Below are 27,312 nucleotides of genomic sequence, written 5' to 3' on the forward strand. Positions count from 1 at the left end.
ACACATTAAGTACTGACTTAATACAACGCCGTACTTTCTTTCGCTTCCTACGGTGATGTAGCCGGAATGACATCATCATCTAGCTCAACGTCATTGGTCAGAGGGAAGATGACAAGGCAGCCAACAGTAGTGGAAAGCATCATGAGCAGATACAACCAGAATAAGCATCTACAGAGCAGCAAGGTTCATCTAAAGCCTGAGCAACGGCTTAAGAATCCGATAAAATGATATGATAACAATTACAACATAGAATTATTACAACTCAAAATATACTCGTCAAAGAGCATCCAGCTGCAAACAGCTAGAATTGAACGCTTTGACAAAGTTTGTGCACGTACATGCGTGAATAATGTTGCTAAATTAAAAAAATATTTAAAATATAATATTTTCACTAGAGCTAGGAATTATCCTAGCCATTTTACTGTTCAATAATGAAGTTCAGCGTCTACCATAAGGGAGACATTAAACTTAAGGGTCAAAGTGATTGATTCGCTGGTAGTCTCGCTGGTAGTCGGTTGGGTCAACAATGACTGCTCTATTGGTCTACGGTCTGACCATCAAAGCAGCAGGAAACTTGGGTTGATCGCTCCACAGCGGTTATACCATTATTATATTTCCGAGTTTGATGTCTTATGGACAAAAGTTATTTGTTTTTAAGATTCTTAACCAAGTTTAAAAACTAAATTTCTTATTCTTTCAAGTATTCTAATTACAGTTAACCTAATTATAATTGTATGTATGTACGCCTGTAACATTAAGCTATCTAGGTCATCAGCATTTATCGTAAAACCTCTAGTTGAACACTGTATTTTTAAACCCTTCCCATATCGTGAGGTTTTATTAGAGGTTAAACCATAACTGCCACGAACAACTTTTATCGTATTTACTAGGTAAATCAGACACGCCGATTCCGATTTTGTAATCAAAATAAAGATTAGGCCACTAACTTTCAGAGTAATGAAGGACTTTTTATAGCGTTTTAATATCGGTCTCGAAAACAACGCGATCGGCATAACAAGCTCCGCCCATAAATACGTGACGTAACCTAGCTTTTTAGGAACAGAAGTTACGTAGGGATGTTTAGACCGATTTAGAATAATAGATATGGGTGTTTTAAAATCCATTAATATCTAAATTCAGCCTTAAAAATAATATCAGTCTTTTCTGAAAGGTAGATAAGCTATTTAGCATTGTATATTTAAAAAGTGCGATAACAACGCTAGCTTGTGATGAAACCGCGCTTTTTGAGCTCATTTGTCTCGGCGTCCAGCCCATTTAAACGTCATGTAACAAGCTGCGAGCAATTTTAAATAGTTAATATCCCTTTCATAAAAAACTGAAATTATTTTACAGGCTGGATTTAGATAACAATGGGTTTTAAGACACCCATCTCTATTATTCTAAATCGGACTAAACATTCCTAACTTCCGTTTCTGAAAAAGCTAGGTTTCGTCACATATTTATGGGCAGAGCTTGTAATGCCGATTGTGTTGTTTTCGAAACGGATATTGAAACGCTTTAAAAAAGCCTAAATGACTTTGAAGGTTAGTGGACTAATCTTTATTTTGAGTACAAAATCGGAATCAGCGTGTCTGATTTACTTAGTAAACACAATAAAAGTTGTTCGTGACAGTTATGGTTTAAGTTCAAATAAAGGGTGATGCGGTATTTTTCACCGAGCTCGTCAGAATTTTAGGAAGATGGATTTTACCCATTTACAGACTAAGCGATGCTAATGTTGCCTATACTTTACACTCTGCTTCAAGCGACGCGACACTAATACCTTCAGCCTCAGCAATTTTGTCAAATCGTTTTTCATACACGTCGAAGTATTAGACCGAGTTAAACAAGGATCTACCTTAAGTGGAAAATATGAGCTGGATATCGTTTCGATTTCGTTTCAATTATTTCGATAGATTCGCTTTTAAAGTCTTTTAAGAAAAACCTGTGAAGCTTTGGAGTTAGAAAACGAACTTCAATAAGCCATGACAATGGCTTTTATTACATCGTACGGTATTCCTGAAGAGTTGTCTCATCGTTCATTAAAACGCTTTAAAGTCTTCAGGTCTCATTCCAAACCACTTTATGGACGATTCTGAAAATAATGTATCAGATTTAGACCTTAGTGACTTTGAATCAGTGTGTAGTTCTGATGATTGTGACGATCGATCTTCTCAGGTACACCGTCACTAAAATCATGGCAACACTACGGCAACAACAAAAGAATTAATTGTTATTGATGCAACCAAGTCATTATTAGTACCATTTGGTAGAACCTTTTCTTCTGATCACTTTCTATTATAGTGGCGGTCAAATAGAGGTGGCAGTGAATTAAAGGGTGGCGATGTATTTTTCAACCCTTTCCGCATAGTGGGCGCTCAAGGTGGCTTTCAAATCAGCGTGGCATTTAAATAGAGGTTTTACGGTATCTATGCATGTTGGTCACATTTTCCTATCTAGGTCACCAGTATTTACTGTATCGATAAATGTTGGTAGCAATGATCTTTCTCAATCACCAACGACTGCTAAAACAGCATGTCGACTTGTAATTTCGCAAAGTATTAGCGGGTGAGAAAACAGACAGCACAAATCTTGATCTACTATAGAGACTGAGGAGCTCTAAATCAACTGCACTGCAAAGTACCTGTCTATGACGATGGCAACCAAGTGCCAGTCCTCTGTAGTATTTTGTTTTTGTAGCAGCTCCTCTTGGTGCTGAACGATGGAGTGGAGTCTTTGCAGAAGAGGATCGACTTCCCCAGAAGACTCTTCCTCATTTCCTTTGCTAGTTCGCTCATTCAACTTTCGATTTTCTCTGCAAAACACGAAGTTGCAACTAAAAAATAGTTCCATGTTTCGCTTTGAATTTTCAAATACTTTGTGGTCACGCTAAAGAATGGATTTACAAGTTAATCGCAATTTGTGCACATTACTAGAATAATAAACATCAAAAAAACTGTATAACTCAAAAATTTTAATAGCAAATACTGGGTGAACAGTGACACGCTACACGCTATCATGCTGGGCTAGCTAATATCCATTTGTATGTTACACACAATCACATGTACATAATGCCATGCTACTACACTGAGCATACAAATTATGCCTGAATACAACTACTACACTTTAATAGCTATAATGCATTCTAAAGCTTGCCTGTAGCCAGGTTGATTTATAGTAGCTCTTGATTAGGGAATTTAAACTGAGCTAACTTCCCCTATAATAGCCGTTTTAGTTGGGACCAATAACTCTGTTATAACGCATTAGTTATGAGTTCACCATTTCATCAATACTCAAATTGCCAGCAATCCAAACACAGGCATGTGGATATTACAGGTAATAGGTAGGTACATGTATTGCCACTAGGGATGATGCTGCGGTTGCCAGTCATGGAGTTGTCTTACTAGCCTAGTTACGAATACCACAACTCCAAATTGACTCATTCCGGTCGTAACGCAGTGGTTAACACATTTTAAGATTAATAAACTAGTAAAAAGTATACAAATATCCTTTTTATCTCTACAGTAAAGTGTTTATGTTTACTGTAAAGAGTTTATTTTTCCTGTAAAGTGCTAATAACATACTAATTAAAATTCTTAGTAATGAATGATCAAAAACATAGAAAGCTAGAAGCTTCTCCTCAGCAACAAAAGCTTTACACTAAAAATATTTGTTTCTTATTCATAAAAAATATACACACTCTATCAGACTCAGTTTGCTGCAAACTGCAGTTTCAGACAACTGCAGTTTCTTCAGTTGTCTCTAAAACATCACATCTTTGAGAGAGTGTGGAAAAAGCTATTTACTATAGTTAATTTCTGGTTTTTTTTATTGAATTCTACAAGCTTGGAGCTTCAATATGATATTCAGGTAACATATCGGGTGAAACAAAGAGTTATCTACTAGCGATCTATGGTTTACCTAATTAAGAGAAAAATCAGTTGTTGATTTTGGAGCCAGTAATGCAGAGTTACTTGTGATATAGTCATAACCTGTTCACCGTGCTGATATCTAAATTTACTAAAAAAGAGTTTGCTAAGCATTCCATGGAGAGTTGATGAATCTGTCTATTATATTTATTGTACATAACTCATTGTTTCATCTCTCACTCCTTGTGGCTGTTCATCTCTTTGTGTAGTTCGTTATGGTCGATTGCGCAGCACCAGGGTCCCGAAAGGTATTCTAATGAAATCTAGCCAGTAGTGAAACAGTAATGACTTACACCTCAATAATATGTATAAAGTAATGACCTACTTCTATAATAGTAGTAACCTACGCCTGGGCAAGGTGTGCTTCTGCGAGATTGAATGATCCATTTCTCACTTCATTCCTCAGCTCTTCTGTTCTGTTAGCAACACTCTTCCTCCGTCTCGACGAAGGTTTGCGTTTAGAAACTATTGCGGAAGGAAGCACCACCTAAAATGAACTTGGGTAAAAGTAATTATTTGAATACAAAATGAAATGACTACAAAAACCTTTGCTAAGCAATCCGCTGGAATGAAAGTGGTTGACTCTGTGTTAAGGAAATTAAACTACACTATGTTTATCAACAAAGTATTAAACCAACATTAGACATTAACACATTCACAATGCAGAAGAAAGAAAATCTCCTAACAATGTAACAGCTAATTTCACGCCATTTCAAAGCTTTACAATAACTATACAGAGGAAAGGGTAGACAGAGACCATGAGAGCTGGTGATGATGAACGACGGTATAAAATAACTGAGTGCTGAGACTATGAACTGTACAAAGAACATCTACAACTACACTATCTGTTCACACTAGTGACTTATTGCATGTTTATCCACAACGCACCGTTACTATGCTGATACAAGAAACAGCATTTCTACAAAAAAGCCTATGCTCAATATGCATTAACATATCACTCGATGAAATGTTAACATGTCACTCGATGCAATGTTAACATGTCACTCGATGAAATGTTAACATGTCACTCGATGCAATGTTAACATGTCACTCGATGAAATGTTAACAAATCACTCGATGAAATGTTAACATGTCACTCGATGCAATGTTAACATGTCACTCGATGAAATGTTAACAAATCACTCGATGCAATGTTAACATATCACTCAATGCAATGTTAACATATCACTCAATGCAATGTTAACATGTCACTCGATGCAATATTAACATATCACTCAATGCAATGTTAACATATCACTCAATGCAATGTTAACATATCACTCAATGCAATGTTAACATATCACCCAATGCAACGTTAACATATCACTCAATGCAATGTTAACATGTCACTCAATGCAATGTTAACATATCACTCAATGCAATGTTAACATATCACTCAATGCAATGTTAACATATCACTAAATGCAATGTTAACATATCACCCAATGCAATGTTAACATATCACTCAATGCAATGCTAACATGTCACTCGATGAAATGTTAACAAATCACTCGATGCAATGTTAACATATCATTCAATGCAATGTTAACATATCGCTCAATGCAATGTTAACATGTCACTCGATGCAATATTAACATATCACTCAATGCAATGTTAACATATCACTTAATGCAATGTTAACATATCACTCAATGCAATGTTAACATGTTGATCAATGCAACGTCAACATGTCACTCAATGCAATGTTAACATGTCACTCAATGCAATGTTAACATGTCACTCAATGCAATGTTAACATATCACACAATGCAATATTAACATATCACTCCATGCAATGTTAAAATATCACTCAATGCACTATTAACATATCACTCAATGCATTGTTAACATATTACTCAATGAAATGTTAACATATCACTCGATGCAATGTTAACATGTTTATCAATAAAAAGTTGACATGATGCTCAACACATCAAGAACATTTGATTTTATAGCATAAATAAATCTGCAATTTAGGCTTCACATTCATTGTATCCAAATGTCACTCACGGTTTCTATTTATAGTATTTGAATGTCACTCAGGATGTCTATTTATAGTAACTAAATGTCACTCAGGGTTTCTATTTATAGTATCCAAATGTCACTCAGGGTTTCTATTTATAGTATCCAAATGTCACTCAGGGTTTCTATTTATAGTATCCAAATGTCACTCAGGTTTCTATTTATAGTATCTAGATGCCACTCATGATCTGTATTTATAGTATCCAAATTTCACTCAAGATTTCTATTTATAGTATACAAATATCACTCGGGGTTTCTATTTATAGAATGTAAATGTAAGTCAGGATTCTCATTTACATTTATCATATCTATTAGACCCCAAAACAAGCTCGAGACTAATATTGACTTGTTTATAGTTAACTTAAATAAAATTAAAAAATATAACATCTTTTTAATTTCAGAAGATTTTAGTGTTAAATTATAACTCATCGGTAGGATATTGCTAGAACAAGGCAGTAAAAGCAAAAAGCAGGTGTGAAGAGTACATGCAGGGGTAACAGTTGCTAGTCTATCTACAGGAATACTTACATTGTACATGTCTGCAGTATTTTTCTTAAAATAAGTGTAAGATGAATTATAAGCAACAGTAAATTTACAGCAATATCTAGCCAAAACTGCGGACCAAGAAGGAGGAAACAACTCTCAGTATATAAGAATGACTAGAAAATTGGCCTAGAAAAAGCACTTTATACGCTGTCAGCTGCTATGATGACTGCTCAGTGAATGAATCAGTGTGATTTGAAATCAATATGAAAGTGAATGGTCTAAAACGATGGCATACGTCTTGTTTCTCAACTGTAAAACAGGTTGTTAACAAAACGGAAAGTACCGATTTACTTGCAGCCACATTTGCCAAATGCCTGGTGGCTGCCAAAGCACTGACTAGCCTTTTGCAGCATGACAAAGCCTTTCCAGGGCTCTGCTGATAGTCATATTACTATAATGCGGTTAACAGCTAAGTTCTAAAAGTTGCCTCCCTTACATGTAGCATAAACATGTTTTTCAATTGGAAGTCAAATCAACACGAGCCAATCACATGGTGCTAGTATCCTTTGTAATCAAAGCACTACTTCTTATCCTGCATGATAAATTGATTGTGGGCTGTGAACAAATAAAAATAAAGATGAGAGTCCCTGGCGGATATATTTGACATTTCTATCAGGGTGCAATCTCAATAATTACTCATAATTTAGCATCTAATTGCTCTGAACAATGTGAAATAAGGTCATGGAATCCTTTCTCAGTCTCCATAAAACTAATCAACAGATTTTACCCCCTAAATGTGTCACACTTGAGCAAAAACAGCAATATATCCTTGAAAGAAAGTAAAAGAGAGTATGATGGTAAATGAGAGTAATGAGGTCAAGGCTTCCCAATTACTCTAGGACACTTATGTATTCGCCTCATCTAACTTTTGCGTTTTCGCGGAGTCATCCTCTCGCGAAAATTTCATGAGCGAAACTAAACTATCATAACGAACGAGCGAAAACGCGGAATTAAATAGCTTTGTTCATTGATAGTCCAAAAAACAAATGGCAGCAAGCGATCAAATTGCATTATCGATCTCGCCCACACAATTCTACCTGCGGTTCACAATTACAAACTAGTCCCAAATTGAAATTTTTTTTATTACCGGTGAACCGATCCTAAGAAATCTAATTATGTTTGTTCCACTGCATTTATTTTCACATCACTATATTTTCGCACTCATCAGAGCTGTGAAATTAAGTTGCAGCGAAATTTTACTCTGTATGCTACTCACGAAACTAAATATTAGCGAAATATAAGTGTCCTAGGGAAGGAATTCTTGCACCGTAAGGGGTGCGAGCTGTTATTTAAGGTGGTGTAGTAATCAATTGTCACATCTTCTATATATCAAGCATAAATATCGTAACACCATATCGTAATCATATCGTAATAACCAAATATCGTAATCCTGAAAATGATCTGCGCATTTTACTTATTCACAAGAAACCATGCTTTGATAAAATAATAGAAAAGAAGAGGCAAACAGTCCAAGATATAAAGTGAATTATTTTTTATGTCGTTGCTGTGTAAAAAGGTTGAACTATTCGGTATATTGTCTTCATATACCGTAAAACCTCTATTTGAACGCCACCTTAATTTGAATGCCACCTCTAATAGAACGCCACTATGGAAGAAGGGTTGAAAAATATGATGCCAGCCTTTAATTGAACACGATCTCTATTTGACTGCCACTTTTTTGATCCGCCACCGTCACATTTTTGATCTTTATGCACCCATAATAAAAAGTGATCAGTACAAAAGTGTCCGCAAAATCAAGCCAAATACCATACCATACCATAATGGTACCAATAATGACTCGGTTACATCAATAATAATTAATTTTGTCATTGTTGCTGTAGTGGTTGCCATGATTTTAGTGACAGTGTACTTGAGAAGATCGATCATCACAATCATCACAACTACACTATGATTCAAGGCCACTAAGGTCTAAATCATAGGCATTGTTATTAGATTCATTCATAATGTGGTTTAAAATCTTATTTGAAGATTTAAAGTGTGTTTATGATGATGAGAAAACTCTTCAGGAACACCGTACAACGAAATAGCAGCCATTATTGCGGCGTAGTCGCACTTCTAGAAATTCTACCTCCAAAGTTTTACGTTTTTTCATTAAAACTTTGAAAGCGACACCATTGAAATACTCAATAACAACACCACGCTAATATTTTACTATCAAAGTAGTTCCTTGTTCAACTCGGTCTGATACTTTGACGTATACGAAAAATGGTTTAGCAAAAATTCTAAGGCCGACAGCATTATTGATGATCCGCCTGAAGGTGAGTGTAAAGTACAGGCAACATTAGCATCGTTTCACCCATAAAAGGGTTCAATTTATTTTTCCAAAAATCTGATACGCTAGTCAAAAAAGACAGCGCCCCCTTTTATTTTAATGTCACCTTTCATTAAACTATAGGAAAATGGTTGAAAAATAGAGCGCCATGGCATCCAAATAGAGGTTTTACGGTATACTCCGAACATGTCTGCTTTTCATCATGCTTTTTGGTTCCATTCAAAACAAGGGGTGCGATATTGCTCTCGTCCGTCGTAAGGGTTTTAGCGATGAAAACAAAAAGGGAAGCGCTGCATTAGATAACTAAGGACAAACTAAACAATAATAGCAGAAACTAAAATTAGTGGCAATGAAGCCCTTTGTCAACCGCATCAATTAGCAAGGGTGCTAAGCCTGGGTCTAGGCGAGCCTATTGCGAAGCATCTATCATATTGAGAAATGTCACCAAGACACGGCATCACAAGATCTGCCCACGTGACCCTAATAACCTCATTACTAGCGCTAATCATAGTAATGATATGGGTCGCGGTCACAGAAACCATGGTTAAGTCGCAAATCACGAAGTTGAGTTATTCGACTTTAAAGTTGCACTAACTGAATTTATAATTTTGGTAAGGATTTTTGTAACACGTGTTTCTGGACCAATCAAAAAGTGATCTTTCTGAATCTGAAGTCAGTTTAGATAATAAATGTCTTAGAACCTCAGAAAAAACCCTTAAAACCGTTGCTATGCTAAACAGGAAGTACTGAAAAATGGCGTCCGAAAAACGTAATCGTTTCTTTTTTGCCGATTTGAAGGATAATTCTGACATTTTGGACACTTATAATGAGTACTTTGGTATTCCAACTGATGCCAAAAGCAGTGTAAGTAAAGGGAATGACCATGATATATTCCTAACCATTCTTATAAGATTTTTACAATATTTAATTATAAGAATAATTATTCGATTTTATAAGATTTGATTATAAGAAAAATTATTTGAATTTGCAAGATCAAAGTATAGAGTGACCGATGATGTGCAATATGTCACTGTTATTATTTTTTAAACATTTTGTTGATCATACTACGGTTGTGCTCAATATCACGGCACTGCCAAGCCGTTTTTAATATCTGCAAAATTAGGTAATACATTTTCTTATAGATATACAGCCATTTCTATGACAACCAGCCAAAATCTGTTTAGATTTTTAAATTCAGCATAAATTTTTTGATATAAAGACAGAAATCTAGATAAAAATCACAACCTCTTAATATTGCTTGCTATGACGTTTTGAAATGTAAACAAAACTATGCATCGGTTTTCGTTTCTCAGACTTTAACACCAGTTTTCTCGGAACTATGTTTTCGCACTGATGGTAAACATGCATTCAGTTTATTGACTATAAAATCTGCTGTAATTAAGCTAAAATCAAAATTTTTTTTGCAAAATAACTGTGAGAATTTTTTCCTTCTGTTAAGGCAGATAACGCTAAATTTAATAATTCCGACTTAACCATGGTTTCTGTGATCATGACACATATTATATCCTGTCAAGAAGATTGCTTTCACACCATTTACTTCACAAGATGACTACTCTGTTAGAGCTAAAGTATTTAGGAAGGTAATCATGCATGTTAAAATTGACTGCTAATTCTTTGACTTTATTCACATTGACGCAAAGTTATTCTACAGCCTCATAAACAAGGCTGAAATACTCTAAAGTATGCTAACCAATTGAGTAGTTGGCATCAATACAATTGTTATGTAGAAGTTTATTGATTCAAGGAAGCTCCCAATGCAAAGACTCAGAATGGATTGTACAACGTCTTACAATAGATGTTACATCTACAATGTCTTGTAGATGTAACATCTATTTTAACTTCAGTCGTAACGCCTTAAAAATACAAAGCTAAGCTCTGGGCCGCGTACATGTATGTAATCACTGTATGATGATATGTAGGATATGTGGTTCTTGCAAGATCGAGTATGACGTCTGCTTACTGCAAGCAGACGTCATACATGTTTGTTGTGGCACAAACAGTGGCTATCTGATCTACGCCGGATATGGCAGAGTCCAGTGGCAAGGAGACTTTTACGACTGGAGACATGCCCATTTGCAGAGAGAAATTTAACGTTAAATGTCATTCCTGTCACTAATAGCGGCCTTTTTGGCAATTGAACCCCGACCTGTTGTTTGCAGGTCAGGAGTTCATGGCCAGCTGAAGCATATAGAGACGATCAATTGAGTGAAACAAAGTCGTTATTTTGAGATCAATCAAGTCTTAGTAAGAATTTGGTCGGTGTGTCTAGAGAAACATTAAGGACCACATGTATTGTCAACTACTTGCAGATTAAGCATAGAATTATGGGTGCTTCGACACTCAACCCCAGTATCAAGACTGAAAATTAACTAGGATATTCACTGCTTCATTTCAATTCACATCAATTTTCATCTATATTTTAAATAACATAAAATATAAATTCTATTATATTATTACACTACCTATTATGATGTTTTCAGCTTGATAGTTCTAGTATATATAACAAGTTACATCAAATTTGGAACTAAATGAAAATGGCTCCCAAGTCCAATGACTTGCTGTAAACCAATCAACTTTGGTATCATTGCGTACCTAAGGGATTACTATTTCTGGCCTAAATGGAAGCTTTCCACTTAAGGCAGAAAATGTGATCTTTTAGTGAAGGTTTTAGTAGTGTATTTAGTGGAAAACTTCTCAAGGGGAAGTGGTCCACTAAATGCAACTTGTGTTTTATAACTTATAGTAGGGCAACTCTACAAGACTGCTGTTACATAAATAACCCCCATGGGCTACTGTGGGATGAGGATAACCCAGATTCTCTTTCATCCTAACGAATAGTCTCGATGTATGCATATATACAGTATATATACCTGAGATCGGAGAGCGAGCATTTTGATGTTATAGTGGCGTTCTTCGTAACTTGGCATTTTAAGACAGGTGACTTTGGAAAGGGTATAGCATATTCTGTGCACCCAGTAGGGGACCTGTCTATCACCATCGGCTTGGTGGTTTACATTGGCAACGATCACTCCCACAATCACAGAGAATGCAGTTATGCACATAGATGAAGAGATATATATTCCTGCAATTGTCAAAGCAGCAGACAGAACAGCTTCGTATTTTGTTTTGGAGCAAGATTTTTGATCAATTTCTTAATTACATGCTTCTAGGTCACATTGATACACTTCTAGGTCACAAATAAAACATTAGCATAATACGGTCAAAACCAAAGTATGCAATTTGAAGTCAAGAATTAGAAAAAGATGGAACTAACTACAGTGGCGATCGTAATTCATAATTAAAGTATTTATAAAATGAATTATAGCGATATGAATATTAATAAATATTAACTAACTTTTTTTTCAGCCTGGTTTTGGTGTATCTGCACATTAAAGCAAAATATCCACTAAAAACTAAGTTTATACCCGTCAACAAAATAGGCCAAATTTAAAAAGGATTTAGAACATACGCACGCATATAACTAGATAGGAGTACCTCAATTGGTGGTCTTTGGAGTTTTAGTAGCGCTTTACTATTTATTCGACCAGCCCTTATTGTTTACTATAGGATAGGATAAAATGAATGCCCAATAAATTGATATCAGTTTTTTATATCAGATATATTTTAAGAAAATTTTTGGTAGCCGGCAGAGTGTCTACAAAACTTACTTCTCAAATAATTATAACTATGCATGGTCTGAGATAATAAAGAGAGTTTATGCCATAAATGACAAAAGAGACTAGGTGGTCCTATAATTATGATCATCACTGAATGTATGAGACGAATTGTTGTATAACAGAGATTAGGGTATACACATATACATGTAGTTATTGATACACATGTACTCATTGATACACATTTACTTATTGATGCAAAAACTAAATCTAATTATGATCATCACAGTATATGCAGAAAGCTTCATTTGCATATTTTCCTTTATTGTTGTTTTTGTTCTGTTTTAATAGGTTTGTTACACTAATATATAATATAATAATAGTTAATAACTGTAGCTAAGCGAATCTCAACAAAGTCGCAATTACATGACCATATTTTTTTTACTTTGAAGCATTTTATTAACAACAATGTATAATGGTTTAATATACAGTTTATTAATTTGAATTTTCATTTACGATTGTTTCTATAGTATAACATGCGTGGCCACAATTTCACAAGCACCAACATGCTTGTTTTTCGACTTACCAATAATAGGTACATTGACACTGGTGGATGGCATGTCTTCCGCAATCAACAACATGAAGACAGAGAATGCGAGGAGAATTGTTAGTCCTAGACTTATCTTCTCACCGGAGTCAGGCTTCATCCAAAAGCAGAGCAGTGTGAGAATAGAAAGCATGACACAAGGGATGATAATGTTGTACGTATAATAGAGAGTTCTGCAATATACAAGAGTGGAGAGGATAAAACAAGCTTTCTAGGTGTAGATCAATTTGTCAAATGTTAAAACTGCAATAGCGCTAATCAAACAATTATTGCTTTTGAATTTACTTATCGGAGGCATGGTCGTTCATTGATACTGAATTTGCAATAATATGCAATAATAATAATATGCATTAATACTACAATAATAATGTCACCAGACTGTATTTATTATATGACATTCCAGTAAATATAATTGTCAAAAAAGATTGCAGAAGGCAGTAACATATCTAAGTCATGCTATAGCAAAAATTAACAGCGTACTGATATCAAATTTCCAAAAAGTAAAAAATAGCTTTCCATTATTTTTATATCTATACAGTACATTAGTTCAACTACTTAGCCAAGTTTTTCTACTTTATAATTAAACCACATGCTGACTAGCCAGATAAGACATCAACACCGACAGCCTGCGAAATGTTGTTATAGCCTTCCTTTTCAAGCAAGTCAGATAGTTCCTGTTTTATTTGATTGACAACCGGTGGACCCAGATACGCAAGAGATGTGTAAATTTGGACCAAGCTTGCTCCAGCTTTTATTTTCTCGAAAGCATCTGCACCATTAAACACGCCACCAACACCTATAATTACAACTTTTCCTGCGGTGAGTTTATACATATCTTTGATAGTTTGTGTTGACAATGCTTTTAGTGGTTGTCCACTCAAACCTCCAACTTCAACTTTGTTGCTGCTAATAAGATCCGAAGACCGGGTAACCGTGGTGTTTGAAACAATAAGACCATCTATTCCACTGTTTTTAGCGGTTACTACTGTTGCGATATCTACTTTATCTTTTTCTGTCAGGTCCGGAGCTATCTTTATTAGTATTGGTGGCTTCACTCCATCAGTAAGTTTGTCTCTAGCCTCAACAACTGCATCCACAATTTGCTCGAGTTGTTCTCTCCCTTGCAGTTTGCGAAGTCCTGGAGTGTTTGGGCTTGATATGTTCACAACCAAAAAATCTGCCATACGGCCAAATGCTTGCACACCTTTTACATAATCAGCCACAGCATCTGTTGTTGTCTTATTCTTCCCCAGGTTGACTCCAACAAATCCAGATGTCTCTTCACGCTCCTTCAAGCTAAACCAACGTTTGAACCGTGCCACAGCAACATCATGACCACAACTGTTGAACCCATATCGATTTATTATAGCCATGTCCTCTTTCAAACGAAACACTCTTGGCAGCTCGTTTCCTGGTTGAGGTTCGGGTGTAACCCCACCAACTTCAATGAAACCAAAGCCAAAGCCGAGAAGACCAGTAATAGCTTCGCAGTGTTTATCAAAGCCAGCAGATAATCCTATAGGATTCAAAAACATTTTTCCTAATACGGAAATGTTCAGGTTGTCCTTATTTACATCAGTGCACTTAGGATACAATCCTCTTTTGGCACATGAAATCGCAAGATTGTGAGCTGTTTCGGCTGCGGTAAATCTGTGTATAGTTGGCATCACAGCATGCGCATAAAACTTAGGATTACCGTAGTAAATTGCATGACCAGCGAATAAAGCGCTTCCTCCAGATGCTATCACAAGCAAGGGTTTAAGACGTGAAAGTCGCATTTTGTGCCTCTAGATACCTTAACAAACCCACGTTTTGTATCAAACTATCGCTTTTTCTCTCCTTCACCTTAGAGTAATGTTTCGCGTTTGCGAAGTGATTACTTTATGCACGTAACATTCGCTGTTTTATACAGTGTTCGATTTTTCATAGAGTAAAAACGTTTTGCGATGTTTTTTTTCAAGATAAATTAACTTCAAAAAATTTATGTACACCAATAATATCATCAGCAGTTGTTCCTTTTACGATAACAATGCCGATACGTAAAAGGGCTATTTCTACAGATTATACGGGCGCCAATCGAAGTACGCGCATGCGCTGTATGTATTGGAAAACCCAGATAGGCGACGATATGAAACTGCGCTTTGTACAGTGATTCGCTAGTGCGCTCACCTTATAAATGAAGTTTGTCGCTGTTTTCTAGTTTTGCTCATTTTAATATCTACTTTCAAATCATGTCAGTCAGAAAACTTTATGGTGCTCATGCTGCCAAAATAATTTATGAAGTCATAAAACCTTTGAACATAACTTTCAATGCCAAATGCAGTATTTTCGTAATGTCTTTAGCAAGCTACAATTAAGAACCGAACTAAGTCCAATGTATAGCTCTATCCATACCTTTTTCAGTTAACTAAATCGTAAAGTTTTTTTTTTAAATTCAAATGAGTAAGTTTAAATCTTAACTATTTTTCAACAACAATGATCTTTCTCGGAGGGTAAACAACTCTTGAGCAAACACTTATGTAATTCATGCATGTACCAGAGTGTGTTGAAACTAGCTGCATAATGCAGGGGCTTTGAAGTAGCTAATCTACTTAGCCAGTTGCAAATGCAACAGAACAAAATAGTCTTTGGCAGCAAAAATTAAAACTATGTATACGATTAAATGCAGAAACTTTACCTTCGCTGCATGTAGACGTAGAAAGTTATATCAATCTGTGGAGCATCACAACAGGCATAGCGAACCTCATTTCGAACTACTTTTGTATGGGTCAATTTCCATTCACCATTTTCTTGGTAATTTTTCAAGTCAATCCCGTTGCGGCGCTTGGTTAGATTTACTTGATAAACATCATAACTCCATGTGCCAAGTTTTAGTTTACATTGCTACAAAACGTCACAACTCTATGGTAAGTTCCAATTTATAATGCTTTAAACATCATAACACCACATGCTACGCTTCAGTTCAAATTGCTACAAAACCCAAAGATTCAGTGTAAAGAGTATGGGTTGTCTGCCCTTAACTTCATCTTACATATTAGCTGCACATCACTGACAACTGTTAGTGGTGTCGAATACCCCTATGCTTTGCTCTCATATGCATGTAGATGCAACCAACAGAACAGATGCAACAGAAGAGATGGAACAATTTACATCGAGAGCTTTGTTGAAGGCTAGGAATAAAGCTAGAGATTGCTCACTTTTGGTCAATAAGGATTCCAGCAGAATCAAGCACTTTATTATATACACATGTTATTTATAATTGGGGTCCAACCCATCAAGGACCTGTCACCAAAGTAATTTTCAAAAAAGTTGCCCAAGAACAGCTTTTTCAACCGCGCTTGGATGATTTAGAAAGATCACAAGTTTCCAATATGTCTGCCCACATTGCTGAGAAGACTATGAATTCCGGCAAAGCACATTATGGTCTAGTAAAAGTGGTTTCTTCAATCACACCAAAAAAACGTTTTTCTGTACTACTGCGTTGAGAGATAGTTTCCTTGCTATAAAATTTGAGGCTATCTCTTCAAAATTGTGGAGTACCAAGCAAGCTCGTTGATCATGTTTGCAGCTGTACCACTCCTCACAGTATTGCACTATTCTATCAAGCAATGCTCACGGCAAATAGGCAACAGGGTCATGGCTAATAATCTAAGGGCCTTTGCCATGAGACAAGTTGCCCTCATGTAGTTTAAAAACTAAAGCCAAGATAGGTGTTTTAGTTGACTGGCATGGGTGATAAGCTAGCTGTGACTCCCTGCCTCCTATGCATAGTAGTTCTTACATTTTTAAGAATTTGCAAGAAGACATCATTCTCTTGCTGGAAAAGAATAAAGCTATTGATTCATTCTTCTCCAGCTTTAAGAATGAATCAAGAGCACAAATGAACAACATATAGCACAGGCGAGTTCACATGAACTATTACTAACTGCTAGTTACTAACTACTACCTATTTGTTACTAACTACTAGTTACTAACTACTAGTTAGTAACTAGTAGTAACTAACTTCTAGTTACTAGCTACTAGTCACTAACTACTAGTTACTAACTACTAGTTACTAACTTCTAATTACTAGCTACTAACTATTAGTTACTGTAACTACTAGTTACTATTAGTCATTAACTATTAGTTAATAACTACTTACTATTAGTCATTAACTAATAGTTACTAACTACTAGCTACTACCTATTAGTCATTAACTAGTAGTTTCTAAGACAAATCTAGTCTTTATATATTTGTATCAATAGAATATACCAAGGGGCAACCTGGACATGGTCTCCAGTTTATACACTACATGCATGAACAAAAGATACATACGTCAAAAACCCAAGTGTAAGTATACTTATTCAAACTCTAAAGAAATTGCAAACGCATAGTTTGTGGGGAATCGTATTTTCTGCTACATCGACAACTATATTTTACGTGGATTTGCCTGAGCATGTCTATTTTAGTGATCCAGAATGCTTTCTGCTTGAAAAAGTACTTGTACTTGTTTTAGCATAGAGTAGTATCTAGTCTATTGGACAGCAACCTTGTTGACCTTTACGATGGTACGCTTATGACAAATAGAACAGACCACTACTAAGCTAACCATTACAATGCTTCCCAAGTAGAAATAATATATTGCCTTACCTGATCATCAAAAGGAAAATATTTGATCGTTATTTCACAGGCACCATTAAACTTCACTATAGGAGGCCAGAAAACATTTCCTGTGTGTGATACCATGGCTAACGCTTGCATATAGCCTCCTTTCATATCCTCTACACTGTAATCAGCCAAAAAATGCCGATCTTGTATGAAGTTTGTGTTTATTAGTATCTAATCTTTCAAGACAATTGCCAAGTGCAGAGGAAACACCAGCGACTTATAAATCTTTATTATAATAAAAACTGTTCGTTTCTGTAAAGCTTTCTATAAAAAATGATTACACTGCATAGGAATCCAACTTGGATACTCAGATTCCTAGCCAAGCGCACTCCCTGCTGCGCCACTCATCTACCATGCAGCTCCACTGAATAATTGTGCACATAATTATTACACATGATGATCTCTGAGACTGCCACTAGTGTAGAATAATAGCTCCACGCTAGAGCAAAAATGCTTTTACAGTAGCAGCTATTGTAGAAAAAAAAACAGATAAGCCAATACCAAAGTGCAAATGCTTATTTGAAGTGTTTATTACGCACAGCTTGTTGAGAAAATCATTACATTTCAAAGCAAACCGTTTCCAGAAGCAAAGTTCTTAGAAAAAAGTATATAAAAGATAATTTTTGTGCAATAAAATAGAGTTGTAAAAGCAAGATAAAACACACAAACTGGTTGATAGGACCTGCCTGTTGTATAGAACTATATCTGGCAGCCAGATCAATGAACATGGTATTCTGATCACTTCTAGGTTGTTATAGTCTTTTGGGTTCCAGACCAACTTCTCATCTGACCATTCCTGTGCAGTAGATTATTAAAGCATTTACGTTGTATATTAAGGGTTGTCTTCCCAGATTGGATAACTCCAGCAAAGTATTTGTTAACTCAAATAATGGCAGATATTTGAAGTTGGGTTTAAATGGATGATCAAATTACAAAATTGCTCCAACATAACCATCTGGCTTACCTGATCAAGCCAGACAAGTGCACTGAGCACCTGATTCTTCTCCACCTAAAAGCAGGTTTGTACACTATTATGTAGGTTTATAATAAAGAGGCTATGTAGCTGCAGTATAGAGCTTTCACCCGATAAAAACTTTTTGAGTCTCGGCTTTTGTGATCTAACAATACAAAACGATAGTAAAATACTTCTAATATTTCTCATTAACAGCAATGTAGCTATGCGTATGCCATGAGTGTACATATTGTATCTTCTTAGTAATAGGTTAGGGCTCAAATCAGCACTATGTATCTCACCACATCTATCTGATTCATGGTGAGGCCAATCTTCAGAGTGATTGGATCTGATGCCTTCATAACTGGTCTAACAGCTTTTTCATAATTGGTCATTAGAGATCGGAGGAGTCTCTGTTCATCTGTGTCTGTCATGCGAAACTCCGTATAATTAATCGAAGAGGCAGAGAGCTCTTGCTAGGTCAAGGATACAATAAACAAATGAGAATGATCTGCTTGATAAGCAATAAGGTCGTAAGGTCACAAATTTACCACTAGGAAAAATTGTGTCTATTTTAGCTTTCTACCCTCTATGAATATTGATGTTTCCCAGAGAAATAGCTAATGGTAAATCTCATTTTAGCATTGCACAAACACAGCTTTGGTGCGTCATGTATCTAGCCTTAACGTAAATAATCATTGCCTCCCATTTTATTCTCTTCCTAACCTTGTATTTTAAACACTGAGTTGTGCGCTCACTGACACTAAAGAAGACGACTTTATGAATCTTATGGAGTTATTTCATTCAAATTTCATAGATTTCACTCAAAGTTGTGTGAATGTTTAAAATTAACCATAATATGTATTATTATATTAAGTTACATTATCCTCCTTCTAAAGAATGGTAAGACTAACGAATCTTTACAGGAAACATCTGTTGTCTTGTAAGATGACTGGAATCACTATTAACACAGTCCTACCATTGTCATCATTTTTACATGAATCAACAGAATAGAGTCAGTGCATTAAAACATATTATTTCAAAATGCTCCAAATTCTCTTGACAGAGCTGCCCGAATCAATCCTACTAACATAGTATTGCAGTAACTTGCACTCAGCCTCTCGGCTACAGTTATTACTGTTGCAATATCAGCGCTCTACTTTGGTGAGATTTCAATTAACTTCATATAGTTATTCAGCTGTTATATACTTTATTATTTTTTTATGTCAACATTTTAGAACTTTGCTGTAACTTTGTTTGGTGTCACAACATGTCTTATAGTAAGTTTAGTTTTGTTAATCGGCAAAATGCCGCTCAGAAAACCATATTAATAAAGCATGGATTATTCTCATTCAAAGGAAAACAAGAGAAAAAATAATCTACCTGCAATCAATCATTTTAAAAAGCAAAATATAAGAAATAAACATTATTAGTGATATAGCTTTGGGCAAATTGATGTGATAAATAAAATGTTTTTCCCACTTTTTTTGTTACTTCCAAGCTTGTTTAGACCCTTTGAAACACTTCATTTGTTATATTTACTAGTTTATAATTCCAAAATTCTAGTTATACAGTGTATTGGCTCAGATTTAAAATGTGTTTGCTTACAGAGTTGATGTTTCAAAAGGAACAACCATCTTAAAACCAAAATAAGACACAAAAAGATTACCAAATGAATGCAAATTATTATTTGCAAAATCTGCATTACCGTTTCTCAGCAATATAATTAATTCTTGCAGCTAATATCTTTAGTGGCAAACAATTACTCGCATGTAATTTATTTTCTATTTTTACCATTTAAATATAAATAGATTTTAAAAATCCACATACCACTTTGAATTGATGGTTCAACTTTTATCATTCAAAATAATTAATAAAACTACCTATGTACAAAAACCTGACAATATCCTTATAGAAATATTTAAGTTTATATTTCAATGTTGTTGAAAAATTTAAAAATTAACTTTTAAATGGCTGTCATTTTAGCAGGCCATCCGCTAGTTTTGACATTCAAACAGGTCCTCTACTTACAGTAACTAGTTGAATACTGCTGGAGCCTATGCATTTCTGCTAAGTGTTTCCTAATTAACAGCGTCTGTTGTCAATACGACAAGTTGAGACTTTTCTCCAATAACATTTGTTGTATTAATTGAATTACCACTAACAAATCATGTAATGGCGTAGAGAAGAGGTCACTGCTGAGTAATAATATGTCTAGTTGAGACAATCTCTTTCAGACATTGACCTCTCCGTACAATATAGACACTAATTGTCCTTTGGTACTCCTACATGTCAAGCATCTCTACGGAAAAGCCAACTAATAGGCAATATTATTTAACACAATACCCTATGGTAAATTGCTATTATATGGAAGTTTGTTTCATGAACGCTTCCAGCAAATTACTTCTTTTCATTTGTAATACAGTTTAACTCTAGGCTAAAATCTTTCATAAAACAGACAGAAAGAAATATTACATTGCAATTGTTTAGTTGGAGAGAGAGAATACATGTGTTTACTTAACGCAAATAAGAATATTCTTAACATTACCTTGAGGGTTTTTCATAAAATATGTCTTCAAGCTTCAAATTAAGGTTATTGCAAGAAGTGGTAAATGTAGCAAATGTCTGCTGGCACAAACAGGAAATATTATGGGTTTACTGGTCTGTCAGTTGAAGGGCATCCTTTTTTATGATAAATTCACATATTGTGGGTAGTCACTGAACACTAATACTATAGCATCTAAAGATGAGATACAAACAGTTTGAAGTTACTATAGTAAAGGTCTGGTTTTTACATTCTCTCTCGACTCTTGTAAACATGTCACCCAATCAAGACAACTGATTGAGAAATACTTAATAATTAAACTGCTAACACAATCTGAAGTTTTCTTCAGTGTTTAGTTGACCTTTTACTTGCTAAATGCTCTTAAAGATATAGTATACAGTTAAAAATCTTCGTTGATTCAAGCACCGGTAAAGGTATAACGGTTAGAGTTTTTCCATACGATTTTCGTCTTTGAACATACAAACATACATACATCCATACATACATAAATCCATACATACATTCATACGTACATATGTATATACATACATAGGTACATACATCCATACGTATGTACATGCATACATACGTACATACATATGTACGTACATACATATGTACGTACATACATATGTACATACATCCATACGTACATATATATGTACATACATACGTACGTACGTACATACATACATACATACATACATATGTACATACATACGCACATATCGTCAAAGGAGGGCATTATTACTTGCTCTAACAGGTCTATCATAAAGTGCTCAAGATAATCAATATTAATTAGTTGCAGTATTGTTCAAGTGACATTTACAGCTCATGTACAAATGTAAATAACAACAATTTATCAAAACAACTGGACTAGTAAAACTAAAATGAATTGTTACTTGGTTGCTTAATCTACAAGTGAGGAGCTATTGAATAAAGTGATTGCAAGCGAGCAGGTTAATTGAGACAGGGATTAGGTAGTTATAAATTAGTTGTAGATAATGTGTAGTAGAGTTGTAGATGAGTTATAAGCCAATTGCAGCCAAGTCGTAGATGGATCATAGCAAAGTTGTAGAAGAGCCATAATCAGGTCGTAGGTAAGTCAAAGTCAAGTCATAGATGAGTCATAGTCAAGTCATAGATGAGTCATAACCAAGTCATAGATGAGTCCAAGTCAAGTCATAGGTTGAGTCCAAGTCAAGTCATAGATAAGTCATAACCAAGTCATAGATGAGTCCAAGTCAAGTCATAAATGAGCCATAGTCAAGCCATAGGTTGAGTTCAAGTCAAGTCATAGATGAGTCATAACCAAGTCATAGATGAGTCCAAGTCAAGTCGTAAATGAGCCATAGTCAAGTCATGGATGAGTCCAAGTCAAGTCATAGATGAGTCATAGTCAAGTCATAGATGAGTTGTAGTCAAGTCATAGATGAGTTGTAAATGAGGTATAAATAAGTTATAGATGAATTATTATAGATAAGTTATAAGTTTCAAACAGAATTTCTTCGGAAGGGCTTTTAAGACCCTGCTAAAAAATTTTCCAAAGCCAATAAAATATAAGTGAGTTAGGTCTCGAAGGAGCTCTACAATCTTCATCCATGTCATCTGGCCTTTTCTTGCAAAGGTTTCCATGACCATGGCTAACAAATCAACCGTTCCAAATTTTGTCAACGACTAGCAAGCTTTGTCTTCTCATGTCCTTGCTTTCCTTCTGGGATAAACCCAGAAGTTTGCTAGCAGAAGTACTGGCATAGCAATCTTACTTGGATGTTACCTGGTTAGCTAATTTCTAGTGATTATTAACTCATATGGATGGCATAAAAAATTGCGTGAGCTCATTTTTTGCACAGTTTTAGGGTGGCTACACTTTATCTCTATTTTGTTGGTGAAGCAGCTGTTCTAACCTGCGCAATGAACCTGCGCAATAAACCTGCGCAATAAACCACCTGACAACGCTAAACTTATCCATTCACTTTTTTATCAATCAGCAGATCTGTTGTCTTCAGGTTGACCTAAAGAGGAAATGAATAGCCTCCAGTAGCCCTTTTGGGAATTAAACTTAAACATGTAATTGGAAGGTCAGACGTGCTAGACCTCTAGGCTAACTGCCCAGTTTCTAATATAGGAAATATATGTACAGACTCAGAGTTCGTGCAAACAGGTCATTGTCAACAAGTTGATTTTTTAATTACAGCCGGTTGAGCAGTTTACGGCTAAATAATTCATTCATGCACCAAAAAACATGTTGAGATTGTCAAGGACCAGTAAAAGGAATTTCAATGTATGACAGAGAGTTGGTTAAGCAACAACTATAGATGGATCGAAATGCTTGTCCTCATAATTGGCATTGTAGCAGCAATATTGATCCAGGCAGCTTGATTATGTGAACTGGTTAAACCTTAGACTAAGAGAGATATGAATTTTTAACAAATTCAGTCTTGCAATTAGTACAACAACAGGGCTACTTCTGACTAAAACTAAAGCCTGCTGTCTCCAAATTTATCTATAGCATAATGCTATATGTAATGTTCATGGGTACACCAGCTCAGCACCAGAAACTGTGCCGAGCATAGGAGAAAAAGCCTTTCCAAAACACATTTGGTGTGCACTAACTAACTTGTGTGCACCAGAATAGCTGAACTGTGGGTGGCCCAGTTTATGTGAGAAAGCGATTACATTAGAATTGTTGAACCGTGGGTGGCCAGTTTATGTAAGAAAATGCTGTGCAGTGGAACAGATGAATCGTGAGTGGGCTAGCCTATATTAGTAAGTGGGATACACTAACCCATTGTAGGCTGTCAGTGTTATATGCTATTTTTCATACGTAATCACGGTAAAAGATTAGATGTTCTATAATCTAAATCAGCAGAAATGTAACGATTCTACTTGGTGACAGAAAACAAACTAAAATACATCTCTATGAAGAGCTCAATGAATACCTCTATGTCATTGAAATCAAAATTCAATAACGGCTCAAGGTGTTTAAGATTCTCGTATTTTCTGGTTTGTACAGAGACGTGTTGGTTTACTTCTAGAACTAACCAGAAATGCTAGTTTAGGGTCATGAGCCTCTCTATTGAAAAAGAAAGAGGGGGTTAGGGGGTTGTTTCTCCAGGTACAAACACAGAGTAGACTGTATACTCTATGATCATCTTTTCTTGTTGAAACATACTGATATAAACTGATCTTGAATGCGGGGTGTCATGCACAACAGTATCATCATACCTACCTCAAACTTGGTGGTCAGGTTGTTGATCATTAAATAGGTGAGATTTGTGTCCCTCTTGTATGTAATATTGGATAAGATATCATAGACATAATTAGTGAGCGAACTTGATATAACCAGTGAGACATTGTTGGCGATGTTAGAACCTAGGGCTCTGGCCTTCTCCCTCTGTTGCAATTCATTTTTTTCTGTGTTGATATCACGCAAGGAGTGTAAAACCAATTCCATTGTATGGTTGTCGGTAAGTGGCTCACGTTTGTGTTCTGATCTTGTTTGGCCAATCAGCGATGTTGGAATTCCACATAACGGATGGAGGCCTAAGACAAAGAGTAGATGTGTATTAATACCAAGTCCTCCATAAGAATAAAGTACAAACTCGCTAGTTGTCCTTGGACTTTCCATTTGCAGAAGTCAAATTTTAGCTTTCTAAAATAACGAGAGATTTTAGTTTTCTCTTTTTTAAAATCGTTTCCAATTTTCCTTAATGTTGATAGGTTATTTGAAGTGGTCTCTTTAACAGTATGTATAGCAAGTTCATCTATAAAGTATTTGACCTGAGTGTCTTGAGTCTGCTGACTGAAGGTTTATACAAGTTAGCAGCCTGGATAATGTTACGAACCCTGACAGCTCAGAGGGAAAGACTATGCATTGGAGCTCAAATGCAAGCACACTAAGTGAAGTCGTATAAAAACTTCCTTAATCACTGCCTCAACCAGCGAGTCTTGACAAAGTAAAAGGTCGTACTGTTAGTTAGTGTATACAATCTTTATAGTTCCATGTACCAACATACGGTATTTAATAAGTACTGCCAAAGAACTCTTCTCCCCTGATCTTCCCACGAATTTAATTATTTTTATAATAAAACCACTTTAAATAAATTAAATTAAATAAACCACGGCCTACAGCAGCGTACTTAAGGGCGAGCAAAAACCTACGATACCTTGCATGTTGATCACACCTGGTGTGTAAAAGGTAGAAAAAATATTTAACAATTAATATACCCAACCACGCAACCATCAAACTCAAGCAAGAGAAACTATTAACAGGCAACTTTGAGACGATTTCTGAGTCATGGAACGCAGTCTATTCTCATAAACCATTCTGTTAACAAACACTAGCATGCTGGCAGTCTTGTGTGCCATGAAATATCGTCATGTGTAATGAGTACGTACACAATTATTCTTAGATATGGTAAGGTGGTTGAGTGGTAAGATGGTCGCAAGCTTGACCGAGAACCTGAAGATTTGGGTGTGCTTCTCGGGTGGCGTAATTTTTTTCCTAATGTTCTTAGCGTGGCTTCAGACAGACACGGTTGTTATTGTAAATCTTGACTATAACAGAATTTTGTGATAGTAAAGATTTACAATGTACGCACTCAATTCCGACTCTATGCACATATGTCTGCTCGCGGCACTCTGAATATAACTCAGCTAATCGTATCATTCCCCTTTTCTGGAGTTGAATAATCCTTTATAAATTTGACAAGATTAGCTCAACTCAGTGTACATAGTATGTTATAACAAGCTGATCAATCTCTAAATATATAGTAGTACTGTATAAAGTCAGTATAAATAAGAAACTGTCTCCTCGCTATATTGATGTCGACTGCAGGATCGCTGCCACATTGTGTCAGCACAGGAAGCTACTATTGGAAATTCGTTAAACCGGATGTCAAACAGACCAAGTACTACTAACGCGCCTATTGTATAGCCCTTGAAACATTCTTATGCACGGGTAAATTTAAAAAGTGGATAATTCTAAAATGATCGCAGAGTTGACTTTTGAAATGCATCATTATTTCTAGAACATTTGCATTTTTTCTGTGCGTTATACAATCTATTATTAGTATTTAATATTTGCACTTACAAAAATACGATAAGCTATTCTTGAAAGTGTGCACTATGACTTCAAACGCATCAATATATGTATACTGACAGGTTTTCTGGACACTGGCTGCTGTCACATTGCAATATGGGAGTTGTCAGGCTTTTTAGATGGCTCATAAAAAGTCCTATTAAACATTTGAATAAGCGTAAAATAGTTTATTACTTACTCCATCAACTGATAACTTATCTCATAAACAGAAGCAGTTTTACTTAGATAACTTACCTCATAACAAAAAGCAATGTTACCTACTCTATCAACGGATAACTTACCACGCAAACAGAAAAAACAATGTAACTTTCTCAAACAACAAATAACTTACCATACAAACAGAAAGCATAAAGAAGGAGGAACTTCATGGTTGCAGATCGCAATTCCTAAAGAAAAAAATAATAAGAACCATAACAGAAAGAATTTGATGTAAATTTAATGATGAGGTGCTTATGCATAAGAATGTAGCAGGTCGTCCTACAACTAAATGCAGATGAAAGGAAAACTAAGGGAGAATATCTTGTAAGATTTGTGACGCTTAGTTCTCCTTTACACGTTTAGATCTGCGCTACAGGTTGCTGGGAGCATCAGCTACTGCCAACATCTGTAACAGAGCAATTGGCTCCTTACATGTTGTGAGGTTAAAGAAACTACATGAGGGAACCCAGGCTAGCTTTGTGTACGAATGACAGCTGTGTTCACTAATGGATAGCTCATAGTATCACAGAGTTCTGGTAAACTGTCAAGATAAATACTACCAACTTTCTGCATGTGCTCCTTGCACATGCTGCATGGACATCTGTGCTCCTTGACAACCGTTAAACAACCATGGAGATCACATAATAATCATTGAATTCGACAGTTTCACACTATTGAAGGTAATTTTGTTAGATTATGGCAAACCACTTGGGTTTTCTCAATCAGACATATCTATTGATGCATTGACCACTTTGCCTATTTAATGAGTTTTCGTCTATCTGCAATTTGTTTTCAGTGATCATGATTATATCTGGCAACATTTTCCATTCCTCT

At 35.6% G+C, this 27,312-nt stretch overlaps 2 protein-coding genes across 2 annotated transcripts; both read right to left on the reverse strand.

Moving 5' to 3' along the window:
• Positions 1 to 47: 47 nt before the first annotated feature.
• Positions 48 to 19,065, reverse strand: LOC137394189 (acetylcholine receptor subunit alpha-like 1). Its single transcript, XM_068080909.1, has 10 exons — positions 18,934 to 19,065; positions 18,644 to 18,688; positions 18,366 to 18,475; positions 17,662 to 17,797; positions 15,710 to 15,915; positions 13,012 to 13,205; positions 11,682 to 11,893; positions 4,277 to 4,416; positions 2,645 to 2,815; positions 48 to 168 (listed from the first exon to the last, which is right to left on the reverse strand). Exons 1-10 carry the CDS (start codon positions 19,063 to 19,065, stop codon positions 48 to 50), a joined length of 1,467 nt encoding a protein of 488 aa, XP_067937010.1.
• LOC137392789 (dihydroorotate dehydrogenase (quinone), mitochondrial-like) lies at positions 13,398 to 14,850 on the reverse strand. Its single transcript, XM_068079116.1, has one exon. It carries the CDS (start codon positions 14,808 to 14,810, stop codon positions 13,629 to 13,631), a length of 1,182 nt encoding a protein of 393 aa, XP_067935217.1. The 5' UTR covers positions 14,811 to 14,850; the 3' UTR covers positions 13,398 to 13,628.
• Positions 19,066 to 27,312: the final 8,247 nt, after the last annotated feature.

Source organism: Watersipora subatra, chromosome 4, assembly GCF_963576615.1.
Source record: "Watersipora subatra chromosome 4, tzWatSuba1.1, whole genome shotgun sequence".
Taxonomy (NCBI): Eukaryota; Metazoa; Bryozoa; class Gymnolaemata; order Cheilostomatida; family Watersiporidae; genus Watersipora; species Watersipora subatra.

What these genes read in the sequence shown, in the direction of transcription:
- LOC137394189 (XM_068080909.1), bottom strand. Translation starts at nt 19,065, where the DNA reads ATGACAGACACAGATGAACAGAGACTCCTCCGATCTCTAATGACCAAT. An exon ending in TGTCAATGTACCTATTATTG is followed by an intron (nt 11,894 to 13,011) that starts GTAAGTCGAAAA and finishes TGACAATTGCAG; the next exon opens with GAATATATATCTCTTCATCT. An exon ending in GTTGCCATCGTCATAGACAG is followed by an intron (nt 169 to 2,644) that starts GTACTTTGCAGT and finishes GCTGCTCTGTAG; the next exon opens with ATGCTTATTCTGGTTGTATC.
- LOC137392789 (XM_068079116.1), bottom strand. Translation starts at nt 14,810, where the DNA reads ATGCGACTTTCACGTCTTAAACCCTTGCTTGTGATAGCATCTGGAGGA.